A 14295-nucleotide genomic window follows, 5' to 3' on the forward strand; every position below is an offset into this window, starting at 1 on the left:
GTAAAGTAAAAAGACAAATAAATTAAGTCTTTACTTTTTTTTTTTTAATTCATTAGCCAAAGTTTATCTATATCCCTTCTTCCACCCCCCAGTCTGTGGTACTGCAAACCTTAAAAAAACCAAAATCAATCAAAAGCAGAAAGCCATGAAATACATGGGTGTAACTGTCTATTCCTGGTGGGCCACTGCTTCCATCCCTTGCAGTCTTCAAACAGCAGTACAGAGATTCAGGAGGAATCCAGGAGGAATCTAGGAGCATGGCACAGCTACATAAGGTGTCATCTGTAGCTCCTTTGCGCTTCCATGTGACACAATTTCCTGTGGTGTGTGATGGGTTCTGCACCCATCTGTGCAGTGGAAAAGAGTGCTGGACTGTCCCAGCCCTGAGTGAGGGAGCATCAGATAATGATTACATTCTTACACAGGAATTTCTGCAGTCTCAGGAGAGGGCAGAAACAGTTTGAATGTCTTACATTACCTTCTCTGTCTTTCCAGAAAGGTTTTTTGAAGACCATGAAAATGTTGTTGAAGTGTTATCAGACTGGACTCGAGACACTGAGAATAAGATTCTGTTTTTGGAAAAAAGTCAAAAATATGCTTTATTTAAAAATCCCCAGGTAAGCTAATATGATATTTGGATAAGAGTCTAAATTAAGGTAATTTAGTCTCCATGCTGCGTATCACATTAATAATTTCTTTCAGCTCTGTCAGTTCAGAGAAAGCAAAACTTACATTTTCAACCAAAAAACCCACCAGGATTTTAAATGCAAGGATTTGAAAATTAGAGTTTTCTGCTTTTTTTTTTCTGATACTTTTTTAGAGTCCTGTCTGTAGAGGTAAAAACTGAAGCATGTAGTTCACTTCTAGTACAAGCCACTGCTTGGATACAGCTCTTAGAACTGTGTGAGATGGCACAGCTGTGAAAACCTGGCCTTTGTTTTTACTACAGCTTCTACACTATTTCTGCTGATGGATATAAATATTTCCTTGAAGGCTCAGTTTTTGCCAGTTGTACATAAAACTTCATAAGGGTATACTGAATGCTGCAGAAGATTTACTGGATTTTGTTTATACTGAGGAGAACTGGGTTATCAGTAACTTGGGCACTTTAGCTTTGTGAGGGAGCATCTGCGCACTGAATTGCATCAAATTATTCAGATAGGTGTACAAATTGTTGTATTTGTTGTGTTATGTGGTCAAAGCTGTATGTACAAACATCCTGGAACATGCAGTTGCTGGATTCTGGGACACAGGATCATTTCCCCATGTCAGCTGACTGTTAGTTCACTGAGCATCTGGTTTGTTCCTAAGGGCAGCAAGAGATAAATGAGCAATTCAGCACTGCTGAAAAAAAAGAGTCAAATATGTAATTTGGCAGCAAATCTCACCAAGCTGCTCATTAGGGAATTGCATTTTTTATAGAATGAGCCTGTATTTCAAATAAAACCTACAGGAAAGAAGTTTCCTTCATTGATATAAGTATCCACAGTCAGGGAAAGAAAACTTACCCTGCAGTGTACATGGGTTAATGTTGATTTTTAATATGAAACAGCAAAACCAGGTTTGGAAATACAATATGGTGGCTCAAAGTGTCCTCTTTTCTAGAGCACGTAAACTTACCCAGCAGCAGAGTTTCAACTCCACCTTTGATTTGTACCCTGTAGTGTTATTTGGGTAAGTGGTTTCTGTGCACTTCCTCAAACAGGAAGTAAAACTTTGATGAATATTCTGCTCTGATGAATATTGCATTTTGGTTGCAATGAAATTTAGCAATAAACGTGACCTAAACCAGAACCAAACAAAAGTGTAGGTCTGTCCTCGTGTGTCTGCTGGATCTGGACAAACCTGCAGTCATTGAGCTTTAGCCCCTCTGTGACAAGCTCTAAAATGAACAGTCTGAGCAAACTGGATCAGTTGTGGCTATCACACTGTTGAAATATTTTGCCAGTAATAAACTCTGACCATCTGTCAGGCGTGGTAAACTCAAACATTGTGAATGGGAAAAATAGTAGAGTCATATCAGCACTTTGTGGCAGAGAGTAATCAGCGCTGTACAGAGCTCACACTAAATGCTGAAAGATGGTAAAATACACATCTGCAGTGCGTCCCTGAACAGGCAAACCAAGAAATGCTGAGCTGTGGGGGATAGGGTGTGTGATTGCCTAGCTAACTACATACGGAAATTGTGGTGTAACCAAAGGGAAAACTGAAGTCTTGTGCTCTGGGACTGTGTGCTCAGTATATTCAGCCTCCTCCAGGCTCAGTCAAGGCTGCCACATAAAACTCATTTTGGGAGTACACAAATTGCAGAATGCTTTCTTTGACACACCCAGTGGTGCTAATGCTATGCAGCAGCTGAATTCCTTATTTATTTCATGCTCATTCTGTTGGAAGGGTTTTGTGGAGATCTCACCCATTTTTAACTTGCATATCTTTTTCTGGGGAAAAAAAAAGAGGCAAATCCCAATGGTGGCTAAGTGCCTGCAGTTTATTCTTAGACAAATTAGTGATACAAAATTTTCATCACAAAGATTGGACACAATTAGTGCTTTAAAAAAATCTTATAAAGATGGGTAGATGCCTTCCTAAAACAAGTAGACCTCTGAAGAAGGTCTGTGTGTGGCCAGTGTTTATTGTTTCTTTCTGTGAACTAGTTATAGACCTATTTAACAACACAACTAAAAGTGTTTCATTTTCTGAGGGGGAATTGAGAATGCAGGATTTATTCTCTACATGCTGACAGTATGTTGCTCAGTTAATGCCCATGGCTTTTTTTTGAAGATTGTAATTTTTGTCATGCAGCACTTCGTAGTTTTTCTGCAGCTTTGTTTCTGAAATATTTTTTAAGTGTTTGGAATACCTTTTAGAAAAAGCTTCTATAAAATTCTCAGGTGTCCCCCTTGCCACGAAGACAGGCACGCTTTTGCCCTCTGCTCACTGTGATATAATAGACCCTGTAGGGAACTTGCAGTAAAAGACTGTTCCATGAGTGCCATCAGTGACTCATCTGCAAAGAGGGAGCATCACAAGTCTGTGACTAAAGAGTGAAACAAAAATACATACTGGTACATGGGAAAATAAAGAGAACCTTTACAGCATTGGAAAGGTGATGCTTTGTCATGTGGTTGAGTGATGCTGGTTTTCTCTTGAAAGGAAAGGTTGTCAGGTCTCAACACCTTTTTTCAAAAAACTCAAAGAATAATTCTCAGCTAAAAGATGCTATAAAAGGAAGAAAAATGAAGGAAAATGGCTGTTTTTAAGGTATAGCTGAATCTAAACTCCTTGCTGTAAATGCTGGTCATGCTCTTTGAAAACTGTCTTTAGTTCTGTTTGCATGAACTTCCATTTCCTGTGGGGTTTTTTTGATAAAATCAAGCAGTGCAGGCAACGCCACCTTTATCTGCTTTTGTTTGTTTGTTTTCTTATTATTGGACAGTATTTATGACAATTATTGAAAGTCTGTACAGTGAGTACTTTATGCTTCTGCTCCCTCATATGTAAGCCAAAAGCTAGATCTACACCTTCCAAAGGAGAACCCATACACTGAATTGATATTTTATTTCTTCTGAAGAGCAAGAGTTCTCAACAGCATTCAGAAGGAGGTGGAGTAAGGATTTGTAACATTTTTCATTACAAGACAGCTATAGCAAGTTTCATGCTTGAATATTTATCTACTATCGACCAGGTGATACTTTTGTTTTTCACCAGCTTGGCCACATTTATGAATCAAGGTTTTCCTTTTGTCTCCACTGTTACCCAGTGATGGAAACATAAAAAGGTGATAGGGAGCCCGGTTATTGAGTATGCTGGCAAAAGTGCAAAGAAATAGAAGTGAGAAAAGGGAGGTGTTTTTCACTGTACTCCCATTGTTTTGTTATCTTAATTTCTCTCTCCTTTTGGGGTTTCAAAAGAGCTTTGCCTTTAGCTTCATGTATTTTAGTACTTTTATGATCTTCAGAGCAATTATAGGCATCTTCTAATATTTTTAATGTGCAGTTTCCTAGGGGACACACCATGATATGAGTTGCAGATATGACCTCATTCTGTTTTATTTTTTCCGCACAAACCATGCTGCATTGAGTAGCCGTTACAATGATCTGAAATGGGATGGGAGCTGGCCAGTTCTTGCCTCACATTGGATACAGGTTGGATGAGCATAAGCAGGCAGCCCACTGCTCAGAGAAGTTAGTCGTGAGTATGAAGCCGCTGCCTTGTTTTATGCACACTGTTTGATCTGTGCTGTTGTGAATTTTTCAGATCTTCTGGAAAATCAATCTCAAGAGCTTGAAAGCAAAAATACAACCTAAGTGTAAGAGGAGGCAGAGGGAGCATGCTGTCTTGGAGCACCTGTTTTTTGCCATGCAACAAGTAGTTGCTGCTGCATTCCCACTTGGATGGGTCTGTGAATGAAAAAAGTGAAAGGTGTGAGAGAGGTGCTATTTCATTTAGGAAATTCATTTTTTGAGTATAGAGACATGAACACCAATCAGAAAGTTTGATAGTGCAGTATTTAAGTACTGTTTTATCATGATCCAGGTTTGCTTTGCTTACATGCCAACACAGATTTTCTTGGACACTACTGAAAACACTTCCTGTCTTCCACTGTTTGAGCATTATACAGTGCAGAGAGATACATCCTGATTATTTTTTTACCTGCCTTTCCACACAAAAGGAGAAGGGTATAACCCTAAGTGGAAAGGTTGTATGCATAGCCTTATCTTGAGAATGTAAGAAATAGTTAATTCTCAAATCTGTAGATATATGTAGGAAGTTGCCCTGCAGCTACATCTTGTCCCGTTAATGACCTGACATCCCAAACCAAACATGCATTTCCCAGTGGTGTCCTCACACAGGAAAGAGCCTGCCTTTTATCATGGCCTTTGACTACAGGACTTGAAATGACCTCTTCTGGACACACATGGTTTGCCTCCTCTAGGATGAGTGCTTCTGATCAAAAATAGAAGACCACACAGTAATGAAACAAGTACAGTGTTCAGGCTGCTCCCCAGTTTTTTAGCCACTGACAAATATGTTTATATGTACTTCCAGATTTCAGGAAAGAGACATAAAGGAGGTAATCAGTAATAAATGAAGTGTGTGTTGACAGGTGAAAGACAACAGTGCACATCTGTGTAACATTGGGTTAGTTGACAGAGCCCCTAATGAAAAAGCTGTGGCATTAGAGATCCAGCATGGATATCCTTACAAACTTTCTCTCTTTAGGATTGATTATTTCAGTACAGGGTGGTCTGGGCTTCTGCTAAATAAATGCCAGATGCCTGAATGTGAATCAGTTGTAGTCAGAGGAGCTTTGGTTTTGTATTATCAGTCCAGAGAAGGCTGACTTGGTCAGATGGATGCTCTCCCCACTAGTAGTAAAGTTGATGAGCCAAGCCTTGTTCAGACAAAGTGTACTTACCTTGATAAATCTTCATTGTGTATTTTAGTGGTTGTACTATGTCTTTATAATGATCTAGAGAAGAAGCCTTACAGCTTGCATGTCCCTGTACTTTTCAAATCCATCCCAAGGTCTGGAGGCCCAGCCCAGCCTAGCAGTGCCCTCTGACGCTTCAGGGCTGCAGTGGTGCTGCCTCTCAAGGAGAGCTGTTGCACAAGCGCAGATCACTGGGCTGCAGCTGCTCAGAACTTTTAAGTGGGTTTTGTTTTGAGCTGATTTTGGGTTTTTTCCACTCTGAATATTGTCTTTAGATGTAACTGCAAAGCTGTGGTCCTTAGTGTTTGCTTACCTACAGCTTTGGACTAAAATTCTGTCCAGGCAGTCTGAAGCCAGTTGCATTTCCTAGGATAATGTCTATTGTATTGAATGTTAAAGTTTCTCACACTGTAGACATGGCATCAGCATAGGCCACATTGCAGGTGTCTGTGTTTCTGAGCTCCCCTGACTTAATGTGAACTTTTAAGAAAGCAGTTTTTAAAGAACTGGTTTTGAGATCCAGACCTCTTCTGCTTCCTCTCCTGGTGCCCCTCCAAAAACTGTCTGCTCTGAGGCTTGCATTCTGGCAGACATCTGTTCACAGCACTGCTTGGAAAAGAAGATGTGGTTGTGTGGAAGAGCAGTGTGTCACTTCAGATAAATTGCACAGCTGTAGATGTGGTCTACTGGCAGGGCAGATTTGCTGCTTCTTTGTTTCTTTCTTATACTATGGCAACAGCCTGTTCCTTTATTTACACACTTCTCACTTGTATTTTGGTATTGTTTGGTATTTTTGGTATTTTTATTTTGGTAATGTTTGCATTTATGTTGCAGTTTAGGTTTGAAGAGTTCTAGGCATGTAAACATGTTGTCACCTTCTCATAGTCCTGAGTCATGAAAAAATAGAGATGAAAAGTCAGATAAATTGAAAAACTGTAAACCACAAGGATTCTGAGTGTAACTATTCTGGCCTCTAGGCCGTGGATCCAAATGCTACTTCCATCCTTGATCTCCCTCCTTCCTTCACTGCCTTACAGTCTGCAGGCAGCCAGCTCTGCTTCTCTAGCCCTGCTTGCTGTGGAGCAAAGCCACTGCACATGCTCCAGCACACAAGTCCTAGCATCCTTCCCACTTGTCAGAATTTGCACATAATTCCAAGTGCTGTCCTTTTGTCCATCGGTACAATGCAGATGGATGCAGACTGGTTATTGCTGTTTAACAGTAGGAGAATTTGTTTTTATGGGTGAACATGTCCTCGAGGCACTGTGGTTCCTTTTTTGTGGGGCAGGCAGGAACTGGGTCCTCTGAGGGCAGCTGCAGTGTCACACAAACAGAGGAGTGCAGGCTTTATTTTCAGTAGGCTGGAGCACATGTGCCAAGATATCATGGTGATCATTTCTTCAGATTTCTTCTAGATTTTTGAACAGCTTCTTCACTGCAAAAAAGTATTTTGAAGAGCATGAGCAGGGGTACAAAAGTAGCAAGTAGTAACTTTGGAAAAAGGCTTTGACATGTAAGCACTTTAACTAAAAATTGACAGCTGAGTTATATCCAGAGTGTAAGATACAAAGGATGCAAATTACCAGATTGGGTTGTAGGGAATTTTCCTACAAAGCCTTCAAAATGCTTTCTAGCCTTTTGGTACTGCATTGTATTCATTGTATATCAGCATGCAACCAAATTTTAGGTTCTTTACAACCTGTAGTCATATAGGAAGCAATGAAAATGGGAATGCTAAAACCCAAACCATCAATCCAGAAAAACAGCCAAAAACATAAGCCACTGGTTTCAATTTTTGGAGGCCATATTTATGTGGGCAAAACCAGTCTTGTATTACCTTTGGATTATATTCAGAATAAAGAATTAAAATTCATGAGCAGCAGATGTGATTAAACTTATCTGTTAGAAGAGTCCATAAGCATCTGTCTCTTGCACCTGCTGATAGATACTCAGTATTGAAAGACTCAGTAACTCCTGAGTGAGTTTGTAGCAATCTAGTTACTTGTCTTGCCAGCTTTATAATGAACATGAACTTCTTTTGTGTCTTTGTCAGAATTTCTACCTGGCGAACAAAGGCAAGAAAGAAAGCAAAGAAATGAATGATAAAAACAAAGAGGCTTTGCTGGAGGTAAGCCAAGTTATTGGGCTGCTGATGCAAATGTCACCAAGACTCTGCCACCATTTGGATCTGCTCTGCAGTAACAATGTGTAGTTCTTTGTGGGAAATAGTGTAACAACAGGAAGTTCTGTGATCATTGGTGTATTTGTATCTCGGGCTTAATATGTCGACTTTCCTCTGCATCGGCTGCTCCTCGTTAAAAATGCAGATTATTCACTCTTAGGCCAGTCCTTGGGACTTTTTATTGTTAGTAAGGTTGATCAGTGCCAAACAATTATCTTTAGGTTAGAAGTGGATTTACTTCTCAACTTATTAGCTGTACTACAACAGAAAAAGGCACACTCACTTTTCCAGAAGTCTGTTTAATCTCTTGCCTTTCCTGCTCAAGTTTTCCTTCAGATGTACACTTGAAAGAGAGAAAACCAGAGTTATTTGAAAGAAGAGATTACTGCAGTTCTCCAGGCAAGCAGTTTGGTAAAAGCTCACAAAGGAAATGCTTTTCTCAGGTGACTAAGGACTCACATTTCGAAATTAGTGTATCTCATGAAGGCACCAGATGTTAACCAGCAGAAATCCTGCTGAATTCTAAGTGAAAACATTAAGTGATAAGTGTGTTGGCATTAAAAATTACCCCAAAATTACCCAAGTCCTTCAAGCAAACAATTAGTTTATCTAATTAAATAGTATTTGAAATGCTAGCATGTATTTGAAAGTGAAGGCAGAGATTGAGCTGTTTTTAGGGCTCTAAGCAGTCTCTAAAGAATCTCAGTACCAAAGTATTTCTCTACAGAATCTATAAACACTGCAGTAGAGGAAAAAACCCAACAATAGTATCAACCACTCAGTTCTATAGCCTTCACTGAGCACATCTATGTCTAGTTAAAAGCCTTTGTAGGTTTTTGCTTGACCCTAAGGGATGGAGGTTTTGCAAGCCTTCTTTATCAGTGTGTGAGGACCCAGCATTAGCTTGGAAAAGTTTCCTTTGCCTGTCTAAGGTGTTAATCTCCCTAGTAACTGCACTCCCCATGTTCATATGTTCACTGTCACAAGAAACGTCTTTATTTTTCAAGGGACGATTTTTCTGCTATATATTGATAGGATTGTGCTTAATGGATTTATTTTGTGCATTATTATTCTTGTTGCACAGGAAAGCTTCTGTGGGACATCTGTCATTGTGCCAGAGCTTGAAGGGGCCCTTTATTTAAAAGAAGATGGAAAAAAGTCCTGGAAGAGGCGTTATTTTCTTCTACGAGCTTCTGGAATTTATTATGTACCCAGAGGAAAAACCAAGGTCAGGAAGCCAAATAATCCTTTTAGCAATAAAACAATTCATGGAGGTGAAAGTGTAGAACTCCCAAGGTGACATTTGAAGAGCACTGTCTGGTGCATCTGAGAGGGCTGAGATTTCCATGGTTCAACTTTGACTACACCACTTGTGCAAATACTAGAATGCAGTCACTGAATCTTCTCACGTTTTTCTCCTTTTGGTTTCAAGGGATAGATAAAGCATTGATAAAATAGTGCTTCTCCAGAAGGCAAGAGGGGAAAGAAAAACAGCATAGCACCTGTCAGCTGGTGGTGAGCTGCCAAACTGCTTCACTGTTATATGGGTTCCCTGTGAAAGAAAATCTTAAAAAGTTGTCAAGTAAACTAATTTCTTGTCACAAAAAAGGTAGAATTTTACTTTGTTTGATACAGACTTTCTGCACCAGTAACCAGCATGTGAGACACTGTACTTTTTAATACAGTGATCTGTACCCAGAGAATGTGTTGTGTCTTTTATGGCTTTTTAAGACTGTCCTTTGTGTAGAAAGAAGTGAGTCAGAAGCATCTACCCGGCTGAATCAAATTTACTTACATTTAGTATTACAAAATATCTAAAGAGTCTGAATTGCCCGCACTGGATGTATTGCACATAAGGGCAGCTGGCTTTTCATTTCCACAGTGAAGAGGTAGAACAGTGGATTCTGGGACTGGTGGTTTTTGGTTTTGTTTTTTTTTTTGTGTTCTGAAAACCACTTCTGTTACCACTTACAGCTCTGCTAATGCTTCATGTTTAGAAATGCTGCTGGTGGTGAAGCTTTACTGTTAGGATTTCTGCTTTGAAACTTAACACTTATGTTATTTCCTGACTAAAGTACAAAGGGGAAAAAAATTTATCTTGTAAAGGGATGTTGTGCTGCTGCTCCAATGACTGGTTTATAACCGAGCCACAGTGAAACACAGATCACCTTGCTGCTTTCACAGCAATTTATTTTGACTTTACCTGACCCTGAGATAATGGCTTTCATGCCTCAAATCAGGTTGTACACACAATACCTTATCCATTAGGATCTAGAATGCTATTTAGAAGGCACTTAAGGTGGAAAAAGTGTGAGAGTAGTCAAATGCAAAGTCCATCTTGGACATTTCCTTGTAGCATGCCTCCAACATTGACCAGTAGTACAATGCCAAAGCAAGGCAAGCATGTCCTGAGAGTTACTCAGCCTTTTTTCATCATCCAGTGATACCTGTGCCAGTGACTTTTCATCATAGTGCAAATGAGGGAAGTGCTCTCTTTTATCAGGTAGTAGGCTGTAAACATAGACTCAGATGGAGCAACACAGTCCCCTTGTAACAGCTGTTTAACACTTTACTGCCTGTTCGTCATTACAGACTGTGTACTACCCTGCCTGTAACTGAGCAGTTTGAGGAATTGTGTGCTTTAAAGTCACTATATTACCACAACAAATCTAGTTCTTTAGGACATAGTCACAGTTCTTTAAAATGGTAGCACAGTCATCTGTTTGCCCCTGCACCTGTAACGGCCTTCAGCAGAAGGATGACTATGCACATGTCTTGGCCATTCCAGAGAAAGTCAAATCTCTTAGCTCAAGTCTGTGCTTAGTGGTGATCTAAGTGATTACTGCACTCTGTGTTGGAACAGTTGAGGATGAGGTACACATGTCTGTTGTGGAGATCTAATCTCTGGGACATGAGCAGGATGCTGTGAGGGTGTTAAATATCTCAAAGCACTGCAGTAGAATTCAGTAGAGCTCTTCAGTCAAAGCCCTTAAATTATGAGAGTTCATCCCTTGTCAGGGTAGCATGAAAAGTGCACGTGCACCTTGCATATCATTCAGTTGTGGGCAGAGCAGTCTTTCTTTGAGATGCAGAAATGAACAGTTGGCGGACAACGATATCTTCAGCTGCAGCTGTTTTAAAATTCATCCAATATATTCCTGTTTTCAGTATTTACAAAAAAACAAAGACATCTGGATTACCTTTGGTACTTTGTGCTGGCTGTAAAATACATGGTGAAAGTGAAAATACGGAGTCATGTTCAGATAATTTTATACACATGCTAGTGGTGGGGTTTTTTTCAGGGTTATTTGTTAACAAACCAGCACCAGTCAGCACTGCTGTCTTAATTTCCTTCTTCAGCATTGCTCTACTTACATCCCATTCAAAAACCTGCTGTTAATGGACAGGGTCACAAAAGAAAAGCATCAGAATTACAGAGAATTAAAAAATCTATTGCTGCTAATTGTGTTGCTTTGTGGAGTTAACGTTGCTGTGTCATGTTAACATTGCACAAATACTCACATTAAGTGCCTTTGTCCCTTGCATAAAAATCTGTTCCTTAGAAGATAATAACAACTGCATTCATATCGGTCTTAATCACTATTGCCTGGTTCCTAAAGGAAAGGAGCAACACATTATACGGGATGGATTTGAGCACATTTAGGAACTTAAGGATGTTTGAAAAACCGAGGTCCACACACTCACTGACAAAATCTCTGGCATCATCAGCTGCAACGGAGACAGGAGAAAGAGAGAAGTCCTGGCTACATCTAGTAGGAATCGTTTCACCACATATCTTACTTGCAAACTCAGTTTGTAAATAAAGCCAACTCAAGGGCATATTGTAATGAAATTATCATTAAGAATGAGAACAGGAGACAAGAACCATCATATGCATATTATAACATACCACCATATCATATCATACCCCATTTTTAGAGGTAGAGGGAGCTTGTGGTTTGTTGTTTTATTTTTCCTTTTTTCCCCCACAATTTCCTGATTTCTCAGTTTAGCCAACAGTGACCATGTGAAATGACTATTTTTGCATTTCCACACAAAGGATTGCAAAAGTTACTGTAGGCAGAATTCATCACTGAGAAACACCCAGCAATAGAAATCCTTGTTACTTTAGCAACATATTGTGAACAAGCAAATCTTATGATAAACAGAAATAGAATGATGCCAAGAAATTTGAGAAAATCCAAAGCAAAACAGATTAAACATGTGCTTATGTTCTGATGAGGTTTGTTTGTTACATGTACAAAAGAAAAACAAGCTCCCAAAGCAATTCAGAACCCCAAACCTTCTTTCTCCACTCAGAATTTTAAGGGTGTGGTTTGTTACTGTGATGTTCTCTTTTGTCCTATTAGACATAAGCTAAAATCTCCACACAAAGCAATGAAGCACAGCATAACCAGAACAAGAGCAAAATGTTGAACTGTGTTACAGATAATTCATAATATGTACTGACCCTCTTACTATTTTTTTTTAAGAAAGCAGACACCTAAAATTAATCCTGGGTTTTTCAGTCAGCTTCACTGGCATTTGTACATTTGATAAAGGTTCTATTAATGAGTTTCACATAAAAATTCAATTTGCTCTAACAATGATGGGCTTGGTTTTCATTTGTAGACATCACGGGATCTGGCATGCTTCCTTCAGTTTGAGAACGTGAATGTGTATTATGGTTATCAACACAAAGTGAAATATAAGGCACCTACAGACTACTGCTTTGTCTTAAAGGTAATGTACCAAAAAAAAAAGTTCTGCAAATGTCACACAGTTTCCTTTATATGCAAACATGTTTAAGTTGGAATCTCCAAGGATCCTGATAAGATACAGTAACTCCTGCAAAATCACGTGCAATTTCTTCTTTGTTTCATTGTTATCAGCAACATACATTTAGGATCTTGATTTTATTACGGACAGTCCTGTGATATATGTCTACACTGCATCCTAAAGTTGTCTTCAAAACAGGGTTGAGTATGCTGACTGTTCAGGTGACTGGACACATTTGGGCAGATGACACCCAGGGCAGATGTATGATGAGCAGTCTGGCAGTCTCTAATTTTGGTGTTAGGAGCACTATGGATTATACACCAAAAAGCAGGTCTACTTTTTTTTGTGGTCTAGTCATACCTGCTGAGGGGTTTGTTGAACTGAGATGCAAAATTTTGCAGGAATAGGCATCTCATTTGTCATATTTTATTGCACTGCTGTTTCTGGCAGGAAGGCAAAATATGTTGCTCATCCACTCATGAAAATCAATGCTTGTTCTTGAATAAGTATCTCATTGCTGCCTCTCCAGGTAATAGCACTGCAAATAGGCTGGGAATTCTGCATCCCTCTCAGGAAAGGAAAAGAAGCCCATGTTTTTCACCGAGTTTAGACAGCAGAAATGAAGCTTAGAGGTTGTAGTAATTTGCTATCTGTCATATCATTGTGTACAAGACAGAAGATAATCTTGTTGCTGCTTTTCTTTTTAGAGGCGTGCAGTGGGATCAAAGTGTCAGAAAGCACAGTATCTTGCCATCTCAGAAAAAAAAGTACAGGAAACATTCACATCAGAGTGTGGTACTTACAGTACCACATTTCTGGCTGTAATTGCACACTTAAAGCACTTTTTAATTCAGTTCCAAAATGTCTGCTAGCCTAATTTGCAAATGGCCAAGCAGAAGTGGTTTATAGACAGATTTATTTTCTGAAACAGTTGTATCTAATTAACACAGATGAACAGTTTTAATACTATAGTCCTCCAGAAAACACTCTACAAGAGACACGGGTGAGCTTTCAGAAGTTAACAGGTAAGCATTGCTTCTGAAAAGTACAACCTTTAATGAAAAAAAAGGAAAAAGGGAGCTGATGTAAATTGATTTTCTAAACAGATGACTGGTCTAAGAACTATCTGAATACTTTAATAACAGTTAATCACATTCTGTTCAGATGAAAGTAAAAGCTTGATTTTTGAATGCATGTAGCAATGTGTTTAATTGTTCATAATAGTTAGGTAAACTTTCTGGACTTAATGGCATCTTTGCTGAAAAGAGGTATGCTATTTACACTAACAAAAAGTCACACCTCAACTAAAATTCTTGCTTTATTTCGTGTGTGGTGTTAGTGCTGTCCCTTTAATGTGGAATTGGAAGAACAATATCAAAAGCTTACACGGGAAAGCTTCATGTCTAATAGGTTTATAAATGTATGAAACCTACTTAGCAAATTGTGATTGCTCTGATGCTTCTAAAATGTGTTTGCAGTACACTAGAAAAAACAATGTATCAATAATTATTTCTGAACAATGTAACTTAGTGATGAATAGATTATGTTACAGTGCTTGTTCTTCCTTTTAATTACTACAAATAATAACTTGGTAGATTCTTTACCTGCTCAGTTTCAGACTTGGCTTTTTTTAATGACTGACTTGCAGTGGTTGGAGTTGGTCAGGAAATACAGGCAAATACTGATGTCTTCATATTTCTATTGTTTCAGAAATGAAAGTGTCCCACTTAGTGTGGCTTTCTGAGGGTGGTGGAGAGTTTAATATTTATTATAATTTCTGTATATTAATTTGAATTCTATATATAAATAGAGTATTAATTCTACTTTTTAAAGCCATGCTGGTGAAATTGGTTCTCTTATATCCTTGGCTTACCTTTGGAGGCTGGAGCTGAGGATGTAA

The 14295-nt window shown here is 39.0% G+C and overlaps 1 protein-coding gene across 1 annotated transcript in view; it reads left to right on the forward strand.

The window, feature by feature from the left end:
- Positions 1 to 14295, forward strand: part of APBB1IP (amyloid beta precursor protein binding family B member 1 interacting protein) — a 49130-nt gene that overhangs the window by 15617 nt on the left and 19218 nt on the right. The window contains exons 6-9 of the mRNA XM_005423867.2: positions 496 to 617; positions 7488 to 7562; positions 8701 to 8844; positions 12249 to 12359. Coding sequence (XP_005423924.1) covers positions 496 to 617; positions 7488 to 7562; positions 8701 to 8844; positions 12249 to 12359 — 452 coding nt within the window. The remainder of the gene's footprint in view (positions 1 to 495; positions 618 to 7487; positions 7563 to 8700; positions 8845 to 12248; positions 12360 to 14295) is intronic.

This window comes from Geospiza fortis, unplaced genomic scaffold (genome assembly GCF_000277835.1).
Source record: "Geospiza fortis unplaced genomic scaffold, GeoFor_1.0 scaffold75, whole genome shotgun sequence".
NCBI classification, from domain to species: Eukaryota; Metazoa; Chordata; class Aves; order Passeriformes; family Thraupidae; genus Geospiza; species Geospiza fortis.